The 15,516-nt window shown below is 40.3% G+C and overlaps 1 protein-coding gene across 1 annotated transcript in view; it reads right to left on the bottom strand.

Moving 5' to 3' along the window:
• SLC17A8 (solute carrier family 17 member 8) overlaps window positions 1-14,295 on the bottom strand; it is a 28,204-nt gene extending 13,909 nt beyond the window's left edge. Inside the window, exons 1-3 of the mRNA XM_009818830.2 lie at window positions 14,153-14,295; window positions 6,700-6,952; window positions 3,694-3,812 (exon numbers count right to left, since the gene is read on the bottom strand). Of these exons, the coding sequence (XP_009817132.2) occupies window positions 3,694-3,812; window positions 6,700-6,952; window positions 14,153-14,295 (515 nt within the window). The remainder of the gene's footprint in view (window positions 1-3,693; window positions 3,813-6,699; window positions 6,953-14,152) is intronic.
• Between the last annotated feature and the right edge of the window lie 1,221 nt (window positions 14,296-15,516).

Raw genomic sequence — 15,516 nt, 5'->3', positions numbered from 1 at the left:
AAACAGCCTCAAGTTGTACCAGGGGAGATTTAGATTGGATATTAGGACAAATTTTTTCACTGAAAGTGTTATTAAGCATTAGAACAGGCTTCCCAGGCAGGTGGTTGAGTCACCATCCCTGGAGGTATTTAAAAGGCATGTAGATGTCATGTGTAGACATGGCACTTAGGGACATGGTTTAGCAGTGCACTTGGCAGTGCTACGTTAATGGTTGGACTCGATGATCTTAAAGGTCTTTTCCAACCTAAATGATTCTATAATTCTACAATTCTATGATTAGTAAGAATGAGCTGTACTTGATTGATTAGATTTCACATATCTGAAGCCTCAGGTTTCCTTTCTGTGCAATGAATAGGGTTCAATAGCTGTGTCACGCACTCTGAATATAAAGAGTTGATTACCCCAGCATCTGTGGAAGCTGATACACATGAAGATCCCCTCTAAGGTCCTGCTACAGCACTGAAAAATATCAGAACTGGCAGTAGGAGTTCTCCACAACTACCAAGCACCATTTAAATTGAATGGATTACTGCTAATCCTCAGTAGTTTACTGTCTTTGTGTTGTGTGCAGTTCAGAGCAACCATGTCTGTCTCCCTGCAGACTGCCTTTGTGTGGGACATCTTTCATTCTGCAGATAGAAAGTTGCATCTGTTGGTAGCCCCAGGGACCACAGCACTTAGGAGATGGGAGGTCAGCCCAAAGCTGCCCTGTCTTGCTCCGAGACTCAAGGTGACACCCTGAGAATAAAGCAGTCCCTTTTGTTAAAGGCCCTCAACTCCTAACTACACCGATGTTAGCATGCTGCTGTTTGTGGACCATCATTCATGTTCTTTTTTCAAACTACTCAAATTCAGTGACGTTTAACAAGTTTTGAATTGTCTTGTTATGCATGTGGCATTTCAAAAAGACACATTAAGATTCATTCTGATATATGAATGGTATTAGACAGATATTTGATCTGAAATCATGTGATTTGGACAACAGCAGTATTTCTCTCCCTTTTGATTTTTCTGCCAAAGACATACACAGCTCTTATTATGCATAGCTGTTTATCATGTTCCACTTCAAAATATTCATAAACTTTTAAAACCTTTCATTGCCATTATTTTTTTTTAAAATAAGGATTTCAATTGTTTCCATTTCAGTCTCTTTTTGAAAACTTATTCAAAGGAAAAGTATGTCACCTCATTTTTTGAATCTAGGCTTATTATTCACAGTAGGATTAATGATAGTATTATAGCATGAAGAATCTACAGTCAGAGATCACCACTGTTTTATCTATATTCTCTATACCTATTGACAAAAACAACAGTTCATGCCTAGGCAGCTCATAATCCAAATGACAAGAAAGCACTCAACAGATGAACACAAAAGCAAAGAGGCTGGGTAGGCTGGCGGAGGGAAGTGACAAAGGAATGGATTTATATAGAAAACGGTCTGAAAATCTGAACTGGAATACAAAGCCTATGATCATATCTTGACATTTAGGACACTGCTTTCAAAGCCAAGTAAACATTTAGCTGAGAAGTAAGTATTACTTAGCTCTCTATTATGATTGGTGAAGAAAAGAGTTTTGCACCTTGCATCCTTGCCACTAATAGAAATATCAGATCTGTTATCATAACACTATTGACAGTCTCGGGGAACTACAGCAGATTATGTAAATTAATAAGTATGTGAACGAATAAGTCATGAGAAAGAGAACCTGTTTAATTATGCAAACAGCTAGCTCTGAAGACTGAGTTTCCAATCTCTGCTACTTCATTTAGCGCCAACTCTTAATATGCCTAGGTTGTAAATGCATCATTTATGCTGAGTTAGAACCAGTCACTCTTCTGCTACTATTTAAGAGGGTGAGTAGTGTTTCCACAAAGAGTCAGCATCTTTCCAGCAGTTCACTGCCATTTATCCCAAAGACGTTGGTCCCCACCGTGACTACAAATATCCCAGTTCTGTTCAATTTATTCGCATATTTTTCTCTCCTCACTGCTGTGATCCCCAGCCAGCTGCCACTTTGGGATCAAAACAGACTTCTTCAGTGACAGACTCCTCTGCGTAGCAGGATGCTGTTACTGAAAACCAGTATCAGGAGGTGCCTTATGTTTCACATATCCTTGTCACCACCAAACAATGATGAAATTATGTTTGGATGCATGTTTGAGGATAAGCAGCAAGTTAAAGGGACATTGTCACTAAAAGGTTCCTGAACTTTTTGGTGGAATGCAGACCTATGCAAATTTGGATGAATGTATAAAGTAAATTACATGGTGTTAGATGGTTTTGGTGCAAAACCATAAAGTATTCAATATTTCCAGCTGTCCTGAGGTCCATTTGAATCCCTCATTATTACAGATAACAATAGTTAGAGTTCTGCATTAGAGAAGTGCCTGGGGTGGGGGCGTCCGTGCATGTTTCAAGGTTGCACAGTGCTGAGCTGGATTTAAACAGGTGACAAAAGAGTCTGTACCTAAATCTATAATGTCAATAATAAGGTAGAATAATACATTTCATTGCCAGAGTGCAGCTGGGACAAAAGAAAACATTTGTCTTTCGGGAGGGTGGGGGCACAAACCAGATCTCCTGGTTTCCTGCCCTGTGTGTTAGCAAGTAACCCCTCTGAAACAGAAACTCGGCACCACTGGTCAATCTACACAAGCTGAAATTGGTTGGGTGAACAAGGAATAAAGGAAAAACATGGTGTTAGCCAGATCTGTGAATCCTATTACTACAAACAGAAATTCTCTTTGAGCCTAGCCTTTGGGAAATTGTTGCTCCTCCTAAACCCAGTTATGATAGTCAAATCCGTAATTTTATGTTGTATTATGGTATTAGACTGAGTCTGAAAGTCTCATGGGGACAGAAATACAGCTTTCTGTGCATATACGCAACACATACCTAAGGAAGTAGTCAGCTGACAGAATGTATTGAGTTACAGTGTAAACATGGTTGATTTTACTGTTTGCAAGAAAATTAAGGAAACAAAAGCCAAAGTAATAATATGCTGAATTATTCAGCCAACAATGTGCACATCTGTGTTTTGGGGCCCTTCTGCTGCAAAATTTGGTGGCAAGAATAAAAAGGCTGGGGAAATGATTAAGCTTAGCTAATTTGTTTGGCTTATTCAGCAGATGGAAATCACCAAACAGAAATTATGAGGCTCTATTAGAAGTTCTAGGCAATCCTTATTACAGTCAGTACTGTATCCAGTCATGGTGAGGATATCCATGTGCATGAGAAGGGATTTGTATCTTCAGAACATAGATAGTTCTGTAATTCCTACATGCCCAGCTTCAGTTCACAGGGAATTTTTAAAGAAGAAAAGTCAAGTTTTGTTGGAAAATTTTTGTTTGGTGTTACATTGAGCTAAAAAGCACTATGGCCACTTTTGAAAGACAAATGTTACAATCATTGTCTGAAGCATTAGGTGTGATTTTCCTAACACTCTCCAGAAAGCATTACTTTTTAGAGAAGAAATGTGTAAATATTTGAGATGAACAAGCTAAATTGGGAGAATCAGCAATAGACCCATAATGTCTAGTCCTATTTTTGGTTATAGACTAAATACTGCACTTTCAGTTTCAGATGTGTATTCCTGAAACACATTAACTCACTATTTTGGTAATCATCATTTAAACAGCGTAAAACAGTCATCAGGCTGTAAAATTTAATTCTTTTGATTATTGTTTTCTTACCTGTTAGCAGCCAATTTGTTTGCGATGAACCCTCCTGGAATTTGTGTCACAATGTAACCCCAGAAAAAAGAGCCGTGAATGAGTCCCACTGTCTCTGGATCCCAGTTGAATTGGGCTCTCTGTAAAGGAAACAGAAAAAATGCTGTAAGGTGAAGCATACTTACTGTAAGATAACCACTATTTGAAAGTCACACAGAAGTCACTCATTCTCCAAATCAAGGCAGTCTCTTTATGCTGGTGTTGCTGAGCTTGAATTCCCCCAGTTAAGGCAAAAGGATGTCAAATTCCCATGCGAGATTACTGCTTTTGCTCTTAGCTTTCTAGTCAGGTGGATAGGAGGGGGAAAAGGTTTCAGCCAGAGGGCAGCTTGCTGGAGTTTCATCTTTGCCACTTGTCACTGCTCTGCCCGGGGCTGCTTAGTCCTTGAATGTGCTCGGTGTTACAACAAGGACCTGATGCCTTTCCATGGACATATCCATTTCCCCAAGATTATTGAAGTTGCTCAGGTCCTCTGGTTGATCACTCTCTGATCAGGCTGGTCCTGTATTATCCATGATTCTCCTTGTCAGGGCCAAACTCTGACCATCCACCATCTGCATGAAGTGGCATGGGAGCAGAAAAGCTGAGGTGTGTGTATGGGTGTGTGTGTGAGGTGCCAGGGGGTAGGGGTAACACCTGAAGAGAAGGCAATCTAAAAATAAAACTAGGTAACACTAGCTAGCTGACTAGTTTGTCTTTTATTAAAAGTGATGCCAGTCTCAGGGCTGGATTCGGATAGAGAAGGCCACCCACAGGCTGGTCACAGCTGGTTCCTAGCCAATAATATCTACAGCCAAGAGAAATGCTTTCACCACACACTCATCCTTGCATACCAAGCAGTTTCAGTCTTCTCTAGGCTCCTTCTGAATAAGGACGTTCCTGTTCTCTGATGACCCTGTTTGACATAGTTTGTTCACAAGAGGGATAGCCAAAGCCCAAGGCAAAAAATACAGGAAGTGAAGAAAAGAAAGGTGCATCCAAGGTCCCCCTCCTGCCCTCCATTTTGGGAGATCAGACAGGGCCTGGCTCAGTATAATTACACTAATGTAAGGTCAGTGTCAACTTTTCCTCCTTGAACCCTCAGTTAAGAAAAGCTGTTTTGGAGCAAAGAGTAACCATGATGTTTTGCTTCGTGATCATTTTTATGCTAATCACATGGCAGGGAAAGGTGGATAAGCACCATATGAGGAAGTAGCACAGATCTCTTTTAGATTTTGAATTAAAATTGTCACTAAAACACTACAGAAAAATGAAAACTAGAGTGATAAACTTTAACATGTCATTTTTCTGTATTACTTTCTGTATGTAAAAAGAAGAACCAATTTTCCCCAGTAGGTTGATTTTTTTTTCCCAAACATGCGAACTAAAAAACAGCTCCTCATTTGACCTACAGGGAGAAAGATGGCATTAATTAGCCAGGAATGTTTACAGAGGGCTAAAGGATTTCCCTCCCCATCAATATGCATGCTGACAAGAGACCCACTTTCCTGTGCTGAGTTACATTTCTGTTTTAAATACCTCATTTTCTACTAGTCATTTCCAGGTTAGTTTCTAGGTAATGTTAATTTCTGAAGGCGGAAACACCATGCAACATGCAAAAAGTTCCTGTATCAGGAGGTGCTCATGCCCAAACAGAATAATTTGAGATTTGTGAGATGAGTTTGCCCAAATTTCCTCAAACTACCTCTTCTGAGCTTCCCAGCCTATGCAGGCACGTCCCTTCTCTTGCTCCAGGGTGAAGTATAGAACCAGAAAGTCATGGCGGGACACCAGGGAGCAGGAATTAGACTGAATAAATACAAATTCAGCAGCAAATGTAAGCAGCAGGAGTTGGCCAGAGGACATTTCAGATGAGGAAGAACTAGGGAACTCTTCATTCACTTTGGTAAATCTTTCTAGGGTTTATTGAGTCTGACTAGAAACACTCTTCTAACTTCGGAAATTTACTACAGACGCTTTCTGCAATTTTCTTGTACCAAAAGTTAAAATATTTGGGAGAAAAGTTGGTGAATAATTGCACAGCATTTCATTCATCTCTACAGAAGGTATCTGTCCCTCTTGGAGATGTGTTTTGTTTTAGGGAATGTGCCGGCAAACAAAGGGTATCCAGGGGCTGGAGGAAGCCTCTGTTCCCTAGGAGGGTCTGATGATACTTTGTCCTTCTGTAGTGGCTTTCCTCCTAGACCTCAGGGGAATCCTCAGGTAAAAGTCAGTATTTCTCTGAATAATTTGTTATGATAGTATCCAAAAATAAGTCAACAATTAGAGCAAATGTAAATGAGGTTCAAGTTCATAAAGTCCATAAAGGGACTTACGATATCACAGCTATGCCCCAAGGCAGTACTGGGGAAACTAAGATATGCGTTGAACCTGCAGTTCCTTGGATGCATCATTAAAGGTTTGTAGGCATCTGCTGTGAAACACATGCCATCTACTGCAAATTTGAAAATAGCTTGGCACCTAACTCTGAATACCGCTAGACAGCAATCCACATTGTCAATAACCTGTAAAAACCTGTTGCTTTATTGCCAGTGACTACTTTAAGGTCTCGAAAATCATGTACTGTTCTGAATAGAGCGAGCGCAGTGCTACATACAGCAATTAATTATTCCTTCTTTAGCAGCATCAGAGCGCACTTCCCTGAGAGATAGTAAATAGTAACAGCTTCTGCCACCACAACAAAAACTGTCTATGACTGAAAGATCAGGGACCTGATAGACATGCAAGTCAATTCAGTTCTCAATTCTGCTCCTTACATCCTCTATGACATTGCAAATCCTCAGATCTTACACATTTTTAATGTGACTTAGAGACCTAAATAGGAATTAAGCACCTACACATCTATGTGAATCCAGATTCACATGTCTCTGGTTTTGATCTATGTATATAGAGTATTTTGATATGTGGCACTTCGATGATTTTGTGATGGGGTCTGCTCAGAACAGTGAAAGGAAGATGTTTTCTCACCTGCAGCTCTGGTTTTCCATTAACATAAACAGTGTTATTGTTCACCATTTCCACAATGGCAACACCCAGGTTGCACCTAATTCCGAAAGAGATGCAAAAGCCCAGACCGCTCATTATGGCAATGATGTAGCGCTTGGGCAGCCCGCAGCAGTAGCAGTCGCACAGTGCTGGCTTGTGGGTGCTTGCCTGCACTGGCCGCCCCTCTTCCGTCAGCTCAATGTGATCCTCCTCTATGTTGGTGCCATCGATTTTCCTAAATGGATGAAGAAAGAGAAAATGAAAATGCCTTACTGTCTCAGTAAAATTTGCTGAAATGTAGATGGGCAGTTACATGCTCCAGCCAGCTGCAAAATCATCCGCTTGCAAGGTGTTTGTCTCTTGGTTGTGTGATGAGTTAATGCTGGGCAGGCTTTGAAAGGTTAGCATAGCCTGCACTTTTTCATGAATGACCTCTGAAGTTTGTAAATCCAAGATACCTGGCCGGACAGCTAGCTGGAAAAATGTTGACAGGCTATTCAAGAGCATATTAATGAGAGCTAAATTGAGCTCTGTTGTGATAAATTCTGCAGATAGCTAGGAAAATATACATATGAATAAATTCATCATCATTTCTAATTAGATTCACTAAGCAGAGCTGGCAGTAGGTTTTAAGAAAAAGGCAAATACAGTACAAAGCGTGGTTTTGCTCAGCCCAAAACTCCCTGTGCATTTGTTTTCACTTGTGAGACAAAAATCAGGGCTATACTGAAGAGGAGAAGAGGCTCTGGCATCGAAGCACCTACTTAAGATGTAAAAGAGCCAGGCCCAGACTTTCTCTGCCTGAAGGGATATGAAGCCACAAGTCCCCTCTTCTCTGAAACATCCTCTCACCACAAGGATTGAGGTCATTGCAAAGTGAACCCCCACAACTCCAGTTTTTGAATGCGTTGAACTTTTGTTTAAAACACTTGATATTAAATGAGATCTGAAGGAAGACGGGGACTTTCTGGGCTGTTGATTCACCACTCCTCAGCAGTGGAGGCTGAAAGGGCTTTGCCTGCATCAAATTTGGAGTGGCAACTGCAGTGCGGTTGGGTGGAACCAGGAGGGAAGGGGCCAGGGACGCGGGCACTCGCATTTACTCGGGATAGGGGTAAATGGTACCCAGCCACTTCAGCCTGTGAAAGGCTGTCCACCAGCTACCAGCCGACATGGCAGGGCAGGTCCTCTGGCTTTGTGCATCCAGCCTTTCTTTTTCCTAGAAGCAACCCAGTTGAGACATTCATATTAAACAAAATGGCATTTTCATGTTACCTGGAATTGCATGATAGTGCATTAAAAATTAATTTGGACTCCCAGTCTGATTGGAGATATTAACATCATGTGCTGTAGGACTAGGGAGAGTCTCTGGTAGAAAAGGTGAGGTCAGAAAGAACTGAACAGGATTAAATACTTCCTTTCCTAACATTAACTTTCTATGCCTTTGTTTTAAAAGCAGAATATGGGTTTTCTGACATGCTGAAACACTTAAGCACATGGTTAGCTGTGAATACGTGAGTAGCCCACTGAACATCACCTGCGAGCTTAAGGTTAAGTGTTTACTAAACGCTGGCCTCGATCAGCAGCTACATTATGAAGCCTTTCAGGTTTGGCATTGATCTGAAGCAGTGATCTCAGGATCCACCTCCTTTTGTGTCTGCCATGGAGTTACTCTCAGTACTGTGAAAATATGAGCAGTTACTTAATCTAAAGGAAACCCAGCTTGCCATATAAGATGATGATATGATTTCATTCACTCTTTTCTGATAAGGAGTAACTTATTTCCTTCTTTCACACATCTGGCTGAATGTATTTGAAATCTAATGCACTTTGGTTTTCCATATAAAAATCGGCTATGAAGAAATGTCAGAGCCTATATGGATGGGCTACACCTGGCTGACCTACATAGTGGCTGTTTGGGTTTTTTGGAAGAATAATGTTGGTTTAATCACAGCTTTCTCCAGTTGCTGTAAATCTAATGTACTACCAATAACCTAACAGGTAGTAGACTATATTAAAGGTTTTGCAAATATAGGTGGTAAGTATGGCTTCCTGAGTTGCCATATGAAATTTCACTTTAAAATCTCATTATTTCTAGGCTTTACAGCTACAGGCTAACTGGTGCATCATTACTCCTTTTTACATCGTATCATCAAACTGTTACTCCAGTTTTATTCTAAGCAACAAGAAAAAAAGCATGTTACAGTCCATCAGCTCACATTTCCAAGAAACACTAGAATCAGAGTGTTTTGGGCCAGAAGGGAACTCGGGGGGTTATTTGATTTAACCCCTTGATTTAACCCTTTGATTTAACTGCAAAGTTAAATCATCAGCTCATTGTCAGGCTGGAGGGAAGACTTTGCATTAAAGCAAGGTAACACAGGAAGTGTGATATTACTGTGGTGTTATTGAAGGTGACTGAGATCGTATGATTCACTGGCAGGGAAACAGCATTTGTTAGTGAAATGAGAGTACAGAGAGTAATGCAGTCAGGCACTTTAAAAAGAAGACACCATATATTTCATGCTCTGTATATATGTAGGTATAAACTGAATAAAATATCAGAAATAAAGACCTCAGAAAGTGAAAAGACAATTGAATAATTATTTTTTAGAAATGTTGTCATCTCAGAAGAGTTATTAACAAACCAAAATAAGTAATTTAATTGTCTTCCTGTACGATAATCTAAGATACTGATTGAATTAAATCAAAGCACAATTCCTCAAATTTTTATACCTTTACCAGGCTCTCTATTTATAAGAGAGATGTTAGACTTTAATTGGTGCATTATTTTGGGCAGCTGGCAAAGATTAGACACATCATGCAAAGTCAAAACATCTGTTCTGGTATGGACATTTTCAGCTGGCTGTCAATTCACATAGGCATGAAAACATCCTTCTGCTCCAAATTCACTGTTAAAAGTGGTGGAGCCAGGACTAGAACTATGGGCCAACATTGCCTCTGCGGTGAAATTAACTGTTTTGCTATTGTATTCAACTACTCATTAAAAAAAGCAGGTTGAGGACTGATCCATGACCCCAAATTTACATAGTATTTTTCATACCCCCGAAGCTTAATGTTAACCCCTCTGTAGCAGATTTGTCTCGGAGAAAACTATTTTGTAATAGCAGTCCTAAAATGGAGCTGGGATGAAATATTAGCAGCGCAGACATTCACAAAAACAGTGTTTGACCTACCTTTTGGCCTTATTTTATTGAACAGGTATATAATGAAGGTATGGCAACTCCATGAAAAGATGAGAAATATATATTCCAATTGATCTGTATATTTTGTTAGCGCCACTGAAAATTTTCACTTGTTGTACACCAACGATTTAGAAGAAAACTGCTTCAGAGACACAGCTTTCATCCAATTATCTGACTAATGCAGGAGAGCATTTTGCTGCATGGGAAATGTTCAGTCCTTACATCAATCTGTTTCCTTTTTTCAACATACAACACTAGGCAAGTAAGAGCTAAACTATTTGAAGATATCTGCATCCATGTTCTGTGCCAAAATGTCATAATAACTGTATGCAAAATTTCTCTTCTTTAATGAATGACTTTACTCTGGCATATACAGAATTTTGGAAGAATGAAAGAAATTTCAAAAATTCCTGTCAGTAATAAATAAAATCCCTACAACACATATACATTTGCCAATCTATATTTATGGGATTTTAGGATAGGAATTAGTTATTTCTTCAAATGATAAAGTATGTGGACTAGAATCATACCTATTCATTTCATTTGATTAAAAGCACATAGATTCTACAATAACGGGCAAATGTTAATACTTGCCTAGAACACATTCTAGAATTACTTTTACCAGATATTACAATCTTTCACAGGCAACTGCAACACAAATATACACAATGTTCAAACCCCACACCTGCAAATCCAGCATCAGTCATCACATGCAACAATTATTGGTGATCCTGGCATCACTTCAGAAACCTACACACTGACTATTGAAAAATATCATTTATCCAAAAGCAAATTAATCTTCTGAGATCTCATTTACTCTCTGGGGACTTGCCCAGGTGATAATTGTCCACACTAAATCCTGCAACTGATGCATTGGTACAAAATCCTAGTACAGACAGGCAAACCCTCTTAAGTCACTCAGTGCATGGGACCTCTCCAGCTGGTTTCTGCATGGTATTTGCATTAAAGTCATGGGATGTCTCAAATGTATGCACCATGGGATTGCATCTCACAGGTGCTGCACTCCCAGGCTGCAGGACAGCCTCGCAGTTTCTCCTCAGTGCAGCCTCAATGCACTGGAGGGTTGCCCCATGGGTGCTGCAGATCAGTGCTGCACATGTGTCACACTAACACCATTGTACAAGGGGCGTTGCATGACTCACAGACCAGCTGAGTCTGGACACCCCACATGGTGTTCACAGTGCTGCATGGTCTGCAGTGCACTAAACTCTCTGTACTTGTGTGAAAAGTAACAATTTCAGAGGACTAAGGCTATGATTCAGCGCAGGCGGAGGAGCCCTGTCCAATGCAAGAGTATGTTGCCCAGCTTCAGGTTGCAATTTTTAGCAGTTTAGGCTGTCTAATTCATCAAGGGACATCTGCGGCAGCCACAGCTACACCTATCAGGGCCCAGACTACATACAGCAGCTGTGTGACATGGTCCATATGACTTTTTGCATTAACAGTGACATTACTGAGTTGTAAACCCACCTAGTCATTTCCCACTTCATCAGTAAGCCTACAGTTGCTGTTAGCTGGTCAAAGACTCCTGAAATCCTCAGAGTAGGCAGAGCCTGAGATTTTACTGTAGTTCATGAATTTTTCTTTGACTGCGCTAAATTCACAGAATGCCCAAAGTGTCTGTGCATGCCAAGAAACTCTGCAGGAAAAACTTTCTTTTCCGGGAAACTGATAAGGCTTGCAGAGCCCCAGCTCTGACATCCATTCACCCAAGCCTTGAATCCTCTAAATTTTTCTTTTTCTGCCCCATTTTATTTAACTAATCAAGAACAAACCCAATTTTGCATAAAAAATTATTTTGTACAAAGCACCTAAAATACTTTCTAAAACATCTTCTAAGATCTCACAAATGAAACCGCTGGCAACAGCCTAAAGAAAAGACGCCTCTTGGGTCTCACCAGTTCAGGCCCCCTTGCCTCCCTTCCAGGATCCATCTACCCTAAAGTAACGTCCTGTGGTCAGACTCTTGTTTTGCAGCACCCACAAAATAATTTCAGGTTGCTACATACCTGTGAGGTGGCAGTAAGTTGCTTTATGGTGCAGTGCTTTAGCACTTGAACTTGTCTGTGGACAATCCTGTGGAGCAGCCAGTATCTGGCAGCTGGTCTTGCCAGACACTGGCTTCTGGATCTGCTCTGTTGTTTGCCAGACAGAGGAAAAGTAGTAGGAAGGCATAGACTCGTCATATTTACCAACGCTAGAAAGTATTTTTCTATCCACTTTGCTGTTTTGATCCCATATCTACACATGGTAGTCAGTGAAATCACACTCAGAGACCTAATCAAGAATGTGCATTAATATAATTAATCACCTATAAAATGCTAGAAGAGAAACAAAATTCTTTGCTGTTTTACACCATATTAAAGCTAATTGGATTGGATGAAGAGCAAAGTCGAGATTGCAGCTGGTACGTATTCATATGTACCATCATGTAGAAGTGTTTGCTCTCGTTTGCAGGCTAAGCTGTAAAGAATGAAGTTCAAGTTAAAAACATGCATGTTTCATTCCTTAGAGAAACCTTCAAACATGACTGTATATTTCCTAAGAGATGGCTCAACTTGCAGCAATTCTTACTTAGACATGATTGCAGACATAGTGAAAAAACTTCCATTCTTTGGATTATTTCCTCCACTGGCTAGTACATCTAAGGCAGGCACTGGTATACATATGTTTAAAATAGAAAATCATTAAGTCCAGCAAACTTTCTTGTATATCAACTCAGATTTGGTTTGGTTTGATTCAGCAGCAATGTTGCTGAAGTTGGATGCCAGTACCATCAACTGTGTAGGAACCTGCATGACATCCTTGATACATGGCTACAAGAGGAGAGTAAACTGGGTAGTTCAAAGTTTGCATACCATTTCCACATAGCAAACCCAGTGTACTGCCACACTCACTGAATAAAAACCCTACATGTATTTGTTCAAATTGGCCAGCAGAGCCCACAGCAAAGAGAATTTATGATTGAATAAATGACTTAACTTGATGCTTTAAAAGAAAAACGGAATCCCTGGAATTACTGTAGAGTATTGTAAAAGTAAAAAAAGCAAAACGTCAGACTTCATCTATAACACTGTAAATGAGGAAAAGTTAAGTTGAAACTGTGTGGAACACAGATACTCTGTTCACATGGTATAGAAATAGTGTAACTGGCAAACTACCACTGCATATTAGTTATTTGTTTAAAAGTGTACATGCTTTTTTTCTTGCATATACATGCTGTAGTATAATACCTGTAAATTCTATGCATATTCTTGTGATCAAAGGCATGTTTAGATGTGCCAAGAACTGCATCTCAACTCAAAATAGCATTTCCAAAAGAAGGTAAAGCAATGGGTATGAAAGCAAATACAATTCGATCACTAAAAATACATTCCGTTAAAATGTTGGCCTGATCCATACAAAGATTTAAAACACTTAACATCAAGCCTGCAAGAAATGCCACTGAACCCTCTAGCTCTCATCTATTGATTACACAAATGTTGTCAGTGGCCATTACTAACAGAAATAATCTTCCATTTAAATGAGAAATCTCTTTCCATTTGTTAAACTGGTCATTTCTTACATCGTATTTTCAGTTATCAAAAAATGAAAATCTTTTAGTTTGTTGTTTCATAAACTGTCAGATTAAGATAAAAATCTTTAATCTTTTTTCTCTTTTTGCTAGCAAATAGCTGCTTCTCCTTTTTCTCTTTTTAATTTGGTAATCTCAGTAAACACACACATACATATCTCTACTTAATACATTTTCTCTTACTGATTCAGAACAAGATTTTCAAAGCAGCCCCTGTAATTTAGGAACATTAAGTCTAATTTCAAGAGTGGCATCATTTGGGACTGTTAATTCCCATTAAATCTTCAGTTTTTCTCATGCAAACTAAACCAGAGAATTATTCACATTTTATTATTTAAAACTTTTTAATTAAAACACTTTTTCATGCTCTTTGTAATATTAGAACACTATTTTATAACTTATTTTCACCTTTTTTCTGTTTAATATAAATATTCTATCATCTATAGTCATGGTGTTGTAACAGTGCTACTTTTACATCTTCTGTCTTGCAGCAAGGTGTCTCTCACTATCTGAACCCAGATATTAATTTTGCAACTCTAAATTCTGTTTTATGTTTATACGTTTTTCTATACTTCATTTATCTTTAATATATTGAACCAATGGACCTGTCTGGGAATTTTCTTTTGGATTTTACCTTCTCAGATTCCCCAGCGAGTCACTAATGGTGTTCTTCACCTCTTCCTTTCCTGGGTTCAAAAATCTTTCCTTCAGTGAACTGAACACTTTGAAAGGCATTTTGTCTTTCTTCTTCGGTAAATCCCTTATGTTAACAAGCATTCACTTCTGCTGTCATATTTCCTGATGCCAGACTCTGGAGCCTCTGCCGGTCCCCTCAGTGACCTCTGCAATAACAACCAGTTGCTCAAGAAAGGAGCATGGAAGGAAAAAAAAAAAAAAAAAAAATCAAAACAGATCTTCCAAAGCCAGAAAGTCAGTCAGGAAGAGCTCTGGAGCGAAACCCCCTCGAAAGCGCTCAGGGACTTGGCGGTGCACTTGCAGCAGCTCTGCCGTGCATCTGCACAGGGTCGGGTACCTGTACGGGGGCAGCTGGTCCGGAGGCTGCAGCTGGCGAGCTGGAGGTGCTGCCGAGGGCCGGTGTCTCTGGCCAGGATGCTGCTGCCTGCACCAGAGGCAAAACACAGGCTGGCTCGCTGGGGCTCATCCTCAGTGCCTCCCTCCCTCCCTCCCCTGCCTCTTTCACGGTGAGATCCTGTGCAAGTTGGTGCTATAGTAACGGACACAATACCTGCGCTCAAGCCACTCCGCTTCATTAATAAGACTTCATCTTTGGCAAAGGCAAGAAGTTTATTAAACATTTACAAGTCCATTCTGCAGGGAGGGAATTATTGCCAGCTACAGTTCCTGTTCACTCTGTACCCCCCGCCCAGATGAGCCCCCCCTACCCCAATGCACCTGCTGGTTTGAACCCAGAGCCACCTTCCCCAGCCCAGTCATTTATTATTGATGTTCCTGGGCCCTTGGGCAGACAGAAGCAGAGGTGCATTAGTCCGATGCTGTTTCAATAAGCAATGAAAGACCATCTATAAATTAAACGCATTGCATTTTTGAAACACAAAGCGGCTGAAAGAGGTGAACCAGTCCAACTCAACATGACTTCATGACAACAACACAATTTTCCTAGCATGGCGGAAAGTATTTAATGAAAACACTTGTGGAAATGCAGCCTGCCAGCACACTTGTCAAGCCTGCACGTTGGCTGGAGTCAAATGAAGAAATTCTGCTCTGGGCGAGGCCTCAGTTATTGGGTTTAGGTTATGGATGACAAGGAAAAAAAAAAAAAAGCAGCCCCATTTCATATTGGTTTTGGGCTCCTGTCAGCCTTTCCTTGTCCCTGGGTGGAGGGGAAGGCAGAAACCTTCCAGGTTGTTAGAAAAATGTAAAGCTTTGCATTTGCCATGTTTCCCCTTACTCTCCCAAGGAGTTACATTAACAGCCTGTCAGTGCCTCGTCAGGCCACCCGCAGGAGAAGAATTGGTT

This window comes from Gavia stellata, chromosome 4 (genome assembly GCF_030936135.1).
Source record: "Gavia stellata isolate bGavSte3 chromosome 4, bGavSte3.hap2, whole genome shotgun sequence".
NCBI classification, from domain to species: Eukaryota; Metazoa; Chordata; class Aves; order Gaviiformes; family Gaviidae; genus Gavia; species Gavia stellata.
This window is presented reverse-complemented; position numbering and strand designations above follow the sequence as displayed.